The sequence below is a fragment of the Phycodurus eques genome, chromosome 2, assembly GCF_024500275.1.
Source record: "Phycodurus eques isolate BA_2022a chromosome 2, UOR_Pequ_1.1, whole genome shotgun sequence".
NCBI lineage: Eukaryota > Metazoa > Chordata > Actinopteri > Syngnathiformes > Syngnathidae > Phycodurus > Phycodurus eques.
The window spans coordinates 41,974,154-41,987,922 of NC_084526.1; the positions used below are offsets into that span (position 1 = coordinate 41,974,154).

Here is a 13,769-nt window from a genome sequence, read left to right on the forward strand (position 1 = left end):
AGTTAGATCTGCAAATGGACAAATTATTTTTGCCATGGAACTTGAGCCTGTGTGGATTAGAGACCCACAGGGGAAAACATGTAGGATGCCAATTTTCGAAGTCCCGGAATGCCCTGTGAATTTGTTGGGAAGAGATGGCTTATTCCAATTAGGACTTGTACTCATTCCATCATCAAATGGAAATATTTTAGTGAAACGAAAACATGAATTAAAAAGGGAAGATCTCTACATGACACTGGAAAGCAGACAGAATACATTCTATTACACAATCGATATCCCTGACAAACCACCGTTAAACATGGGAGAGACTCTGTTGTCTGCAGCCTTGCAGCTTATCACACAAATAGAAGATGAAAAAAAGAGTGATGAGCTGCATATAACGCTGTGGTACAAAAACACACCGGGCCCAGACTCAGTATATGAAAACAAGTTACGACATGCGACACATGATAACGTTACTGTGGATTATCGGTACTCAGACAATAAAGCAAGAGTCGCGGCAGGAATTATTTTATCAGACAAATCAAAGGGACTGTATAAAAATACAAGTGTCCCACGTATTTCATTGTGCAAAGATTATGGGTCACAATGGAAACATGTGGGAACATTACTGAAACAAGGATAGGAGACAAATGATTGGCGACAAATAGAAAACAAACTGGAATACAGTGCGTCAACTGGTCTAATCAGGAATGCGATGTTTTGGACAACGCAGGCTGATGAAGGGAGACACATGCATCCTGTATGATTGGACCAAATGTAATATTGACATAAGCAATGCTTTCTTTTCTAGACCAAATTTGGTTTGCATTTAAATTTGAGGGAGAAAATATATATTTACTAGATTACCACAAGGTTACTGTGAAAGTCCAACCATTTATTCACAAGTAATAATAACAAGCATGTCTAAATTCACTCCCCCAGGAGGGAGCGACATGCGAAGATTCATTGGCCTTACTGCGTCATCTAGCAGAGGAGGGACATCAAGTTAACAAAAATCAATTGCAATGGTGTAAAAAACAAGTCAAATATCTAGGACATATTCTAAGTGTGGGAGGAAGGACTATATTAGAAGACAGAAAAGCTGCAGTTTTAAAAAAACCCTAAACCACAAACAAAGAAACATATGATGTCATTTTTAGGTCTGACAAATTAAGGGAGAGCATGGATTCAAAACTATGCAGAAATGATTGCACCATTGTCGAAATTGATGCATGAAGCAAACCTTAAAATGACATCGCCTGTTCTATGGAATACAGAGGCGGAAAAGACCTTCTGTGACATTAAACAACATTTGGTGTCCAGTGCTGCGCTCGGCCTTCCAAGTTTAATGATAAAACATTCGTTCAAATGGTAGATTGTAAAAGCTATGACATGACCTCCGTACTTACACAACAATACGGTGATATGCTAAGACTATGGGCTTATCTTTTGACTAAATTGGACAACGCGACGTGTGCATTACTGCATTGTGTCGGAGCAGTTGTGGCAGCCTCGATGGCAATAGAGAGCAGTTCCACGATTGTGTTACTTCATCCATTAACTCTTAAGGTCCCACATACAGGGTCTGCTCTCCTATTGCAAACCAATATGGCGTTTTTAATCACCTGCAAGACATTTGTCTTGCATGGCCATCTTGCTGTCACAACCACATTGGACTGTTGAGCGATGCACAACCTTAAATCCAGCCACGCTAACGCCCTTACCTGATGAAGGCACGCAGCATGACTGTCAGGAATTGGCCGAACAAACTGCTGAATTAGTAGCATTAACCGAGGCATGCAAACTAAAAATAAATAAAGATGGTACAATCTATACTGATAGCCAGTATGAGGGTTGCACAACAAGAACGCAATTCAAAGTGCAAAACTACAAAATGAAATTTACATTAGCAAAGAGAAAAAAAACAAAAACAAAAAAAAACCTATTCCAATGGGCTGCTATATTGAGCCATGCTGTGTCACATGTCTCAACAGGAGGGATGGTGGCACAGATACATGGAAAGAAGTACTGTTTGGTTATCATAGATGCATTTTCTAAATGGATGGAATTATTCCCAATAAAATCACCTGATGCTCTGACGGTGGCAAAAGCACTATGTAAAGACATCATTCCAAGATATGGCATACCTGAAACCATTTACAGCGATAATGGGACTCATTTTGTAAATCAAATAATCAATCAAATAGGAACCATGTTTCACAGCCATTACAAAAACCATTGTGCTTTACCACCCTCAGAGTGCAGGTCTCGTGGAAAGAATGAATGGGACAATAAAAAATAGCAGAAAGAAACACGTGGGTTCATTTAACACACTGTAAAAGAGTCATTTCAGCTGAGTACTCAAACAGGGAAGGTGAGCAAAAGTCTGATAACGGAGCGGGAGCAGATGTGTAGATTCTGAAAACGCTTGCTGGTCAGTGAAGAAAAAAGACACCGACCCGTTTAGTGAGAACTCAGCAGAACGGCACACCCGCGTTGGTTACGAGATTCGATGAGTTGTTACGTAGCAACTTTGGTCACTATAGTGTTGATTTTGTTTTGTGGTACATGGGACGTCCCACCCTAAATGATACAACGCATTTTTTAGATAGGAAATCACCTACCAACTGGACCAATATGACCAACCCAATAATCAAAAATTTGGAATCATTAACTCGTATCAAAAGGAGTACAGTTGATGATCAGAACTGTGGGCATGACCTCCAAATGCGGCAAAACAGTTTGATATTTTGTGCCCCCCAAAATCAAGATACTTTCATCATAATTCCATATGCGGCTCTCACCAATGATGCTCAAGAGAATGGGCAGAATTGGGGATTGGGGAAACAGGTTATGATTGGTCCAGTTGGTCACAAAAAAATAGCAAAAGAATATAGAAAGAAGTTTAACATAAGCAACACGGCCCATAGTTTAATATTGAAATACAAATCAAGTCACCCAGTGTGTTTGATGAGGAGTTTGTGGGCATATTCTGGCGGAAAAGATCCCCACTTCCGAGTAGCATTGTGTTATGGCGACCGTGTTGAACCAGAAATGCCATTTAAAAACTTCAAAGAAAAGTGAACACATTTTAATGGTTAATAACATAACTACTGATGATTGGTTCCTTGTAGTCACAGGAGTTTCAGGACAAAACAACAATTGGTTACTATTGGTGGAACAAGCAGCAAATGTAGCCAGAAAAGATAGTGTGGTTTGCATGTGTCCCAGGCCTTTGTTGCGCATAGTTCCGGCACAATTATCACAAGATTGTATTATTCCATTAATGAACGCTACTGTACCAACTAAGAGGTGTAAATCATGGGATCCTACATATCCCGTAACAGAAGCAGATAAACACAAACCGATGTTTTCTACTTTAGTAGCACCAAATAATTTCACTTGTATAAACATGATTAGTAAAGGGGGAAAAACATAGGACCACTTAACGACACACAGTGTAAAGTCACCTTAAAAGTCGGACCAAAATGTATGCCGGTATCACGGAGCGGCAGCTGGTGGTGGTCCTGTTTGATAGATTGCCTAAAGATAAATCTGGATTGTGCGCTATTGTCACTTTGATATTGCATGTGTCAGTATACCCTATGCCTGTTCAAGATTTAATGGAAAGGGCACCAATGTTTTTGTCCAATCTAGAACATAGACAAAAAAGAGATTTATCCTGGCAGAGGCAAAATTATCCAACATAAAACATACATCAACGCCATAGGTGTTCCTCATGGGGTTCCTAATCAATACAAATTAGCTGACCAAGTTGCAGGAGGATTTGAGTACTTCATATGCTGGTGGTGTACGATGAATACAAATGTCGATGGGATAAACTATATCCACTTCAATGTACAGAGATTAGGAAATTGGACTCAGAGTGGGTTGGAAGCTGTGCACGAGCAGTTCAAGAACATTCCAAAACCGCATAGCTGTCGACATGCTCCTCGCAAGAGAGGGAGGTGTTGGCGGTATGTTTGGAGAACAAACAATACTGCTTCAGATGGCAGCTTGACCAGAGCCATCGATGGTCTACGGACCCTCAATCAACACTCCTTGTGGGACAGCTGGATGGATGTTTTTGGTAAATACAAAACCCGAATTTCACCAATATTGATATCAATTGCTGTTTTTGCAGCCATTCTGACATTTTGTGGATGTTGTTGTATCCCATGCATTCGGGCATTAATCAGTAAATTAATCACCACAGCCATAACCCCCATGGAGAACCGTATGGAGCTGATGTATCCATTACTGTTTGATGATAAAGATAATGATGATGATGATGATTTTGCTTTAACTGATTTGTTTCCTGATCCAGATGATTACGATGTTTAAACTACAACATTCATGTATGACAAATTTACTCTGAGTGTAAATGTATTTGTTTCATAAAAATGATTCTACAGTTAGAAATCGAAATGAAGTGACTGTAAGATGATATGAGAATTTGTGCAAATACATGATAAACAGGAGGGAAATGTTGGATATATTGTAGAAGTTATCATTTATTTCCTTAGCTTGCATGAGTATTATGGACAATTTTTTAGAAAGAAAGATGTCTCCGATGCCTTCAAGAAGATGACTCAGCAGAAATCATCTGAGAGAAGGACGTGGCCGGGACGTGACAGGTGTTGGTCTGGTCCCATGTTTTGTGTTGTGTCTTAGTGCTTAGAACATTCTGTCTTGTAAAACCCTCCTATAGTCAAATAAATGCAGGAGCGACGGGGGAGATTGTTTAGAGCGTGTTGAGAGGCTGTAACCTGAACAATCTCCCATGCGCCCTCCTCATGAGTAAAAAGACCAGCGTCTTCATTCCTTTTGTGTTTATTCATGATCATGTTTGGTAAGATAAATCCAACAGGTGCACTCCCCTTTGTTGCCACCAATTAAGATATTAATGATAGTGGGTTGATTTATGTTGAGGGTACGGTAAATTTACACTAGTATAAAAGCTGAACAAAACTGACTACTTTTTATCGTGGAAAAGTGTCATTTCCTCAGCGTTGTCCCATGAAACATTATAATAAAATATTGACCCAGAAAATGTGCGAGGCGTTCTCGCTTCCGTGAGAAACTGTACTGTATATATTTAGACTGTACTGTACACTAAGCCATCATCTACTTTGAAAAACAATGTGATAATGCAGCTTTGAAACCAGCTGTATATTGACACCAGCCTTTATACAATACTCATGCACTTTTCTTGTCTGACGTGCCCCTGAGAAAGAAGGCAGGCCTCGTCGTGCAGCGGTAGCACAGAGCCTGAGGCACCACAGCGTACAGGATATTAACCAGCAAGAAGACAGGTTGGCTGTCGGCAGGCACCCTGTAAGAGAACGGCGTCCGCGTGTGAAGAGAGGCGCCAATATGAGAGAACTGGGCCTGGTGGAAACCAAAAACAAGAAGAGGAAGCTTCAGAGTTTTGACCATATTTTACTGTATTTCCTGCTAGGATACAAGGGGTATTTATGAAAACAAAAGAACGTTATTTTTCATTTTATTTTATTTTTCTCCATGAAATTGTATTTACTTATTGTGAACAAGTCTATTGTCTTCATTCTGTAGCCATTCTCTTGGCTGCACTGCTTCCAGTACAGGTACAGTATGTGGATGCTACAGTTTTGTCCAATCAGATTTCAGCCTCTATGCGTCGCCACGCCATGTGCATCCAATCTGGCCTTTTATGTTTTTGTCACATTGTTCGAAAAATACGGATTCTGAACTGTCTGTTTGCCAGTATCGCCACAAATATTTAAATCCACTGTCAAAATGTAAACATTCAAATTTACAGGTGCCATGTCTGCTGTGCGGGCAGTGTGTGCTGCGGTAACCAAGTCTGTTGCAACACATGAGGGTGTCAGATGTCGTAGGAAAGCTAATTACATCCACCTCGTGACAACACCTGTTATTATTTTCCCGAGGAGAAAAAAAAAAGAAGTCGACTATTTGAGGTACGGTGTTTATATCTGTGTTATTTATTCAAGTGGATGACACACCTGGCGGGACACAGCATCTATTAATATACTGTATATGTATATAGAGGAAGACACTTGACGGCACTATTTAAGAAACTATAATAAACTTAAACCAGAATGAGGTAAAAAAAAAAAAAAAAAAACATTTCAAAAAAGAATTTTCGCATGACTAGGGATGATGTCCTTTTGACTTTAAATTGTATCCTGTATCAAAAGTTACAGTATCAACGAAAACACTAACTATTGAAAAAGTTCACTTTTAACTTTGAAGTACAATACACAAAATGTTAGGAATAAAACGTTTTTGATGAACACGGATGGGCCTACAACGACACTTTGAGAACCACTTGACTGTGTTGTAAATTCATCACACGCAGCGACCATTTACAAGTAGCAAAAGTAGACATTGCAGTAGCAGTATTATTTTTTTAAGTCTACACTTTTTACAAGTTGACACACAAAGCAATGAACAAGGTACGAACTATTTATTCACCAGCCTGATTGTAAAGCTTTGTTTCTTTTAAGTTACCCTTTGACAGGGAGGGACTCGACATGTCTCATAGCAACCGTGGTTGTCCGGGCATCACCAACCCTATTTTTAACTTTAGTTCAACAGCTGACATTTATGAATACCACCAATAGCAGCATTCCCCCTGGTCTGAAGTCACTTTCCGTCCTCATCCCGCCAGGGAGTGACGTGTCGGCCTGCAGCGCCGACACGACAGCTGCTTCGTGCTGTTTGGGTCTCACTGCCGCTCTGACTGCTTGGACCAACTTTTTTGTTTGCTCCCCACGCAAAAACAACCTCCCGTTCCTCCACGTTGCTGCTGCCCCTGATTTTTAATTTGATTTTTTTCTTCTAAGACCCAAAGAGCTCAAAAATTCACTCAGTAAAATAAGATGAAGCGCAAATGAGCATCGTTTTTTTTTCATTTTTATTTTTTTGGCGTCGTGTCATCATCCACGGAGGTTGAAAAAAAACAAAACAAATAACCACTTCTGACGAAGTAAGGAGTAGAAAGCACAGATCGTAAAGTATTTGTTCTGCATTACTTCCACCCACTGCCTGTTACCCATGTAGCAGTAAAAACAGTACAGTGTGTATGAAAATTATTGAAGTCATTTCTCCATTTGAAATGGTATTGTTAAAAATAAAAAGATCTTTTAAATAGGACCTACTTGTGCTACTGCACCTGAATGTACAAGAGTCAGGTCCAGCATCCACTCACATCCTGGAACCAACAAGCCGTAGAGAGTCATGATGTAGTACGGGCCCGAGTACAGCATGCTTACCAGCATCTGACAAACAATTATAGGAGTTACTGCTTCTGAAACAGGCAACAATACAAGGGTGAGAAATTACAGTATTAGTATATGGTGTCCTAAAAGTCGCTATACCTTTTTCTCTATTTCGTTTCGGGTATCATTTGAACAGACTCAAGGTTATCAGCAGTTGACCGCTTAGGCTTTGCAATTTTTTTTTTGAAGGATAACCGGAACTGCAGTCGGTGACAAGCGGACTCTCTTGCCAGGGGGCAATTTTCTAATACTGTCAACTTGCGAGCCACAAACGAAAGAATGATATGCTTACAAAAACCGCAAAGCCTCAGACTCACGTCCATCCGACTGATACTTGATAATGAAATAAAAATGAAAATGAAAAAGGAAGCGTATAGCGTATTTTGGGACATCCTGTATTCATAACTTCCCTGCGCACTTACATGTATTTTAGGGTAGGCCGAGGGGTCTTTCACATACGGCTCATAATGTCGCGTGTAGTGCTGACAAAGGGTATTGGAACAGTCCAGGGCAACCTAAAGCACCAACTATTAGAATAATGGAAAGATACCTTATGTGTTTGTGTACTTCAATTCAAATTTGTGCTTCTTACCAGACCTCTGAAGACACAGAAAGTCATAGCTGGGATGAGGTAGATAATAAAACACAAGTCCAAAGGTCTGTGGCACAACGTCACTCTCTGAGCTTCCTGGATATTCTGATGGATAAAGAGACGTAGCTATGACATAGGCTCCTCATTTCAGAGGCTCCTCCTTTTATGACTGACAGATTCAAAAAAATTATCGAAAATCAAGTGCAACTTGTTTTTTGAGGGGAAAAGAAGGAAATCATTTGTAGATGCATTCTTTTTATTGGATCAGGATGACACTGATTTGCAGTGACATTTCCTATTCTGCCGTTGTTATGTGCATTTCAAGTTTAATCATGAAATACATACTCTACATCTACAACCCCAATTCCAATGGAGTTGGGACGTTGTGTTAAACATAAACAAAAACAGAATACAATGATGTGCAAATCACGTTCAACCTATATTTTATTGAATACACTACAAAGACAAGATATTTCATGTTCAAACGGATCAACTTTATTGTTTTTAGAAAATAATCATTAACTTGGAATTTTATGGCTGCAACACGTTCCAAAAAAGCTGGGACAGGGTCATGTTTACCACTGTGTTACATCACCTTTTCTTTTGACAACATTCAATAAACGTTTGGGAACTGAGGACCCTAATTGTTGAAGCTTTCTAGTTGGAATTCTTTCCCGTTCTTGCTCGATGTACAGCTTCAGCTGTTCAACAGTCCGGGGTCTCCGTTGTCGCTTTTTTACGTTTCATAATGGGCCACACATTTTCAATGGGAGACGGGTCTGGACTGCAGGCAGGCCAGTCTAGTACCCGCACTCTTTTACGACGAAGCCACGCTGTCGTAACTCGTGCAGAATGTGGTTTGGCATTGTCTTGCTGAAATAAGCAGGGCCGTCCATGAAAAAGAAGTTGCTTGGATGGCAGCATATGTTTCTCCAAAACCTGTATGTACCTTTCAGCATGAATGGTGCCTTCACAGATGTGTAAGTTACCCATGCCATTGGCACTAACAGGGCCCCATACCATCACAGATGCTGGCTTTTGAACTTTGCGTACATAACAGTCGGGATTGTTCTTTTCCTCTTTGGGCCGGGGGACACGACGCTCACAATTTCCAAAAAAAATTTGAAATGTGGACTCGTCGGACCACAGAACACTTTTCCACTTTTCATCAGTCCATCGGTCTTAGATGAGCTCTGGAGCCTTTCTGAGTGTTGTTGATAAATGGCTTTTGCGTTGCATAGTAGAGTTAGTAGAGTTTCAAGTCAGTGATTTCTCCAGATTCTCTGAACCTTTTGATGATAGTATGGACCGTAGATGATGGAATCCCTAAATTCCCTGGAATTGTACGTTGAGGAACATTGTGCATTAACTATTCGACTATTTTCTCACACACTTGTTCACAAAGAGGTGAACCTCGCCCCATCTTTGCTTGTGAATGACTGAGCAATTCAGGGAAGCTCCTTTTCTACCCAATCATGGCACCCACCTGTTCCCAATGAGGCCGTTCACCTGTGGGATGTTCCAAACAGGTGTTTGATGAGCATTCCTCAACTTTCTAAATGATAATGATGAGCATTCCTCAACTTTCTCAACTTTTTTGCCACCTGTCCCAGCTTTTTTGGAACATGTTGCAGCCATAAAATTCTAAGTTAATGATTATTTGCTAAAAACAATAAGGTTTATCAGTTTGAACATTAAACAGCTTGTCTTTGTAGTGTATTAGGTTGAACATGATTTGCAAATCATTGTATTCTGTTTTTATTTATGTTGAACACAACGTCCCAGCTTCATTGGAAATGGGGTTGTACAATAAAAACTACTGCGGAACCTCTAAGATCTACAACTGTCACAAGTGTAAAAATAAGTTTATAATGTTTAGCAATTGCAACAAAAAAAAAGAAAAAAAAGAAGACATAAAGCAAAGCGGCACGGTGGAAAACTGGTTAGAGCGTCTGCCTCACGGTTCTGAGGACCGGGGTTCAATCCCCGGCCCCGCCTCTTTGGAGTTTGCATGTTCTCCCTGTGCCTTCGTGGGTTTTCTCCGGGCACTCCGGTTTTCCTCCCACATCCCAAAAAACACGCATGAATTGGAGACTCTAAAATTGCCCGTAAGTGTGATTGTGAGTGCAGCTGGTTGTTTGTTTGTATGTGCCCTGCGATGGGCTGGCAACCAGTTCAGGGTGTACACCGCCTCTCACCCAAAGATTGCTGGGATAGGCTCCAGCACTCCCGCGACCCTCGTGAGGAGAAGCGGCTCAGAAAATGGATGGATGGATGATTTGCAAATCATTGTATTCTGTTTTTATTTATGTTTAACACGTCCCAACTTCATTGGAATTGGGGTTGTAACTTACCGTCAACTCAACAGTCCGTGGGGAAGGATGGCTGAAGACGCGAAAGCAAGCCCAGACAGACACTGCGATGTACAGCAAGTGAAGGAAGAAGAGAGGACCAATTTGTGTATCATATTTTCCTGCGGGGAAAAAAAAGAAGATTATTACAAATGTTCATCAGAATTCCTAAGCAAATATGTGGATATGTAGAAATACTTATGTTCATAGTTACAGTAAATCCCAGTGTGAACAAAGGACAAAATCGTTAGCCTAATAGCATAATTGCAAAAGTCATTTTTCAAGTTCTGCGATTGGCCGGCAACCAGTTCGGGGTGTGCCCCGCCTCCCGCCCGATGACAGCTGGGATCGGCTCCAGCACTCGCGCGACCCTTGTGAGGAGAAGCGGCTCAGAAAATGGAGGGATGGATGGATGGATGGATTTTTCAAGTTTTTTAAAAATGAGAAAAAAAACACAACAAATTCAACAAACAGGAAGAGTCGCCTTCATTCAACCTTGCAGATTACAATGACATGGATGCCTGAAAATCTACATCAAAATAACACAGTTTTGAGTAAGAATATTGGTATTCAGATATTTATTGCTATTGTGACAGTAAGTTAAAGAGAATTTGGGCAATTATACTATTAGGCTAACAAAATATGGACAGAACAAAATAATAAATGCCGTAACTGCAGAAGCAATTTTAGCCAGTTTCAGCTTTCCCCTGATAGCTTTATCAAACGTATTCAAATTCAATACTCGATTTGACAAACAAAATATATTTAAATTTAATAAAAGAATACATTCCTTAAAATTTTACCGTGGAAATAAATTATATGCAACAGCAAAAATGCAATACTAGAACCAATATAAAGGTAAACGTCTGGGTGTGAGGTTTGGAATTACATAATGAAAATACAAAATTGCTATTTGTGGTGTACCTACCAACAGCATTCCCAAGAAGGTAGATAATGGAACGCATGACAAAAGACCCTACCCAGTAGAGTCCAATCGCTCTGAAGTTGTCCCTGCAAACCACACGGCAACGTCCCATTGTCATTTCAAATATTGCTAAACATATTTCATCCAGCCCTCTTTCATAAATAAACAGCTAGAGACTGCAGTACTCACCCCCAAGTGATTGCAGCGATCATGAGCAGATACATGAGATAATGCACACAGCCGTCCCAATAGGACATCATGTGGCCGTGTGCTGTATTAATGTGTGGGTCTGCCTGGAAACGCAAAGAGGGGTCCATGAGACAGAGAGGGAGAAAACACACACTCGAGAATTGCTCGGGAAACACCACGCTTGCCTCTTTAAGGTAAAAGGTCACAAATCCATCAATGATGTTGTCCTGCTCCAGTCCGATGATTAGGTTCACCACACTGAAGAATGCATGAATTGCATACACTGAACGGATACATACGTTTATTTTAGCTGCGTCCACACGCATACCTTTAAATCACGAACGTCGAAAGACATTTGATGGGTCGTTCCAGAGTTGGAGGACAATTTAGGAAGCAACATTTTTATAAAGGGATCATTTATTTTGTAGTCCCCCACCCTCACCAAAACAAATGAGAGGTAATAAACCCTGATACAATTTGATCTGTTCATCTCAGCCATCAACACATTTTATGAGATAGCTTTATCGTCTTATATATTTTGTTGTGTTTGGCTACAGAAACTCAGGCACCCGGAAAACATATATTGCAAAAATATTACTATAACAATCCTTTACAATAAAATAAATAAGAACATTGGGGGTTGGGGGGGGGGGGGGGAATAAAAATAGAAGAAAGGACTTAAAGTGGGAGGGAAAAGTATGTGAACACTAATTTCTTAAATTTCTGCATAAATTGGTCATAAAATGTGGTCTGATGTTTACCTAAATCACAAAGATAAACAGTCTGTTTAAACTAATACGACACAGACAATTATATGTTTCCATCATTTCTATTGAAAATAACGTGTAAATGTTCACAGGACACCGAGCAAAAAGTAAGTGAACCTCTTGGTTACAGATTCCCAAGAGTTAAGCAGAGACAGGTGTGAGCCAACCTGAAGTCCAAACAATGAGACAAAATGGCCTTAAGATGCTCTGACCACTAGAAAATACACACCAGTTTAGAATTGTTTCTTGTTAAGAAGCATTGCCTGATGTGTATTCTGCCTCGGTAAAAAAAAAAAAAAGAGCTCTCCGAAGACCTACGATTAAGAATTGTTGACTTGTATAAAGCTGAAAAAGGTGACAAAAGCAGCTCTAAACGTCTTGATGTTCATCACGGTAAGACAAATTGTCGATAAATGGAGAAAGTTCAGCACTGTTGCTTCGCTTATAGGAGTGGCTGTTCTGGAAGGATGACTTCATAGCGCAGAATGCTTCATGAGGGGGGGAAAGTAAAGTGTCAGCTGAAGACTTTCAGAAATCGATGGGCATTCTAAAATCCCCGTTGACAAATCTACCATACATAAAACCGAAGCCGTTCCTGTCTAAAAAAAAAATAACAAAAACATTGCAGCACATTTGAAGTTGTACTTGGATGTTCCACAGTGCCACTGGCAAAATATTCTGTGGACAGATAAAAGTTGAATTGTTTTGGGAGGAATACACAACCCCATGTCTGGAGGACAAATGTATGGATGTGCTTTGTTACCTCAGGGCCTGGACAGAATTCATCCACCTACAGTTATATGTTGCCTCGGGATAACTATAATTTCCATCATTACCATAATGTCTGGTTCTGTATTTTGTGCACGGATTATTTTAAATGTCCTTCAATTCTGTAATGACTCAGCTATAAATGAGTATTTTTACCATAGAAAAGAGAGTGTAATGGAGCTTTTCTCTTGCGTATAAAACGGGCAGAAATGACCAGAAAGACGAATGTTGCACATCCGGCTAAGAAGAAGGCTTCAGCACTAAGGGCAACAAATGGAGCTGGTTATGCACAGTGGAGAGATGGTAGGAACAAAATAATTGTTGTCTAACTTGTCTGGTCAAAACATCGCAGAATGAACGGTTTATTTGCACTCGCTCACCTGTTGTTGGAGACAAGGGAGTTAAACAAGTAGCAGATGGGAATGGACATCAAGGAGAGCACGAACACGCCAGTCCCTGCAGACGCACTCATTGCTGACCTCGTCACTGCCTTTTGGTCTTCCTAAAATATTGATAATTCAAAAAAAAAAAACAATGATAATAATAATTCAGCCATAGAACTCATCCATGTTTAATCTATGGACGGTGCTAATATTGATTCTAACATGATCTAAAAATGAGTGGCAATATTGCAGAGGTACTTCCACGTGCTCGCTGGAGTTGTAATGATAGTGTAGGCTTTCAGTGGGTAGCACTATACCCCCTTTCACTCTCTCTCTCTCTCTCTCTCTCTCTCGCTCTCTCGCTTTGTGCATGCATGCCAGTCACAAAAGGAAGGGGGGAAATGCAAATATTAAATGGTAAACTTAATTAAACCTAAATCTTTAGGTCCAAATACAGTTTAGCAAACTGGTGTCACTTTCTTGCACATGTATAACAATAGAGTATTTGTCAACTTTGAGCTATATGAGA

General features: G+C 40.2%; 1 protein-coding gene across 1 annotated transcript; it reads right to left on the reverse strand.

The window, feature by feature from the left end:
- Nucleotides 1–4,631: 4,631 nt before the first annotated feature.
- On the reverse strand, nt 4,632–13,329 carry LOC133399322 (transmembrane 6 superfamily member 1-like). The gene is made up of 10 exons (XM_061670813.1): nt 13,238–13,329; nt 13,014–13,117; nt 11,508–11,605; nt 11,323–11,426; nt 11,137–11,219; nt 10,212–10,330; nt 7,858–7,962; nt 7,688–7,780; nt 7,146–7,265; nt 4,632–5,373 (listed from the first exon to the last, which is right to left on the reverse strand). Exons 1-10 carry the CDS (start codon nt 13,327–13,329, stop codon nt 5,182–5,184), a joined length of 1,110 nt encoding a protein of 369 aa, XP_061526797.1. The 3' UTR covers nt 4,632–5,181.
- Between the last annotated feature and the right edge of the window lie 440 nt (nt 13,330–13,769).

Coding starts and splice junctions, on each gene's coding strand:
- LOC133399322 (XM_061670813.1), bottom strand. CDS start 13,329: ATGAGTGCGTCTGCAGGGACTGGCGTGTTCGTGCTCTCCTTGATGTCC. Junction 13,118..13,237: donor TCCCTTGTCTCCAACAACAG/GTGAGCGAGTGC, acceptor TGTTGCCCTTAG/TGCTGAAGCCTTCTTCTTAG. Junction 10,331..11,136: donor CCTTCTTGGGAATGCTGTTG/GTAGGTACACCA, acceptor TTTTCCCCGCAG/GAAAATATGATACACAAATT.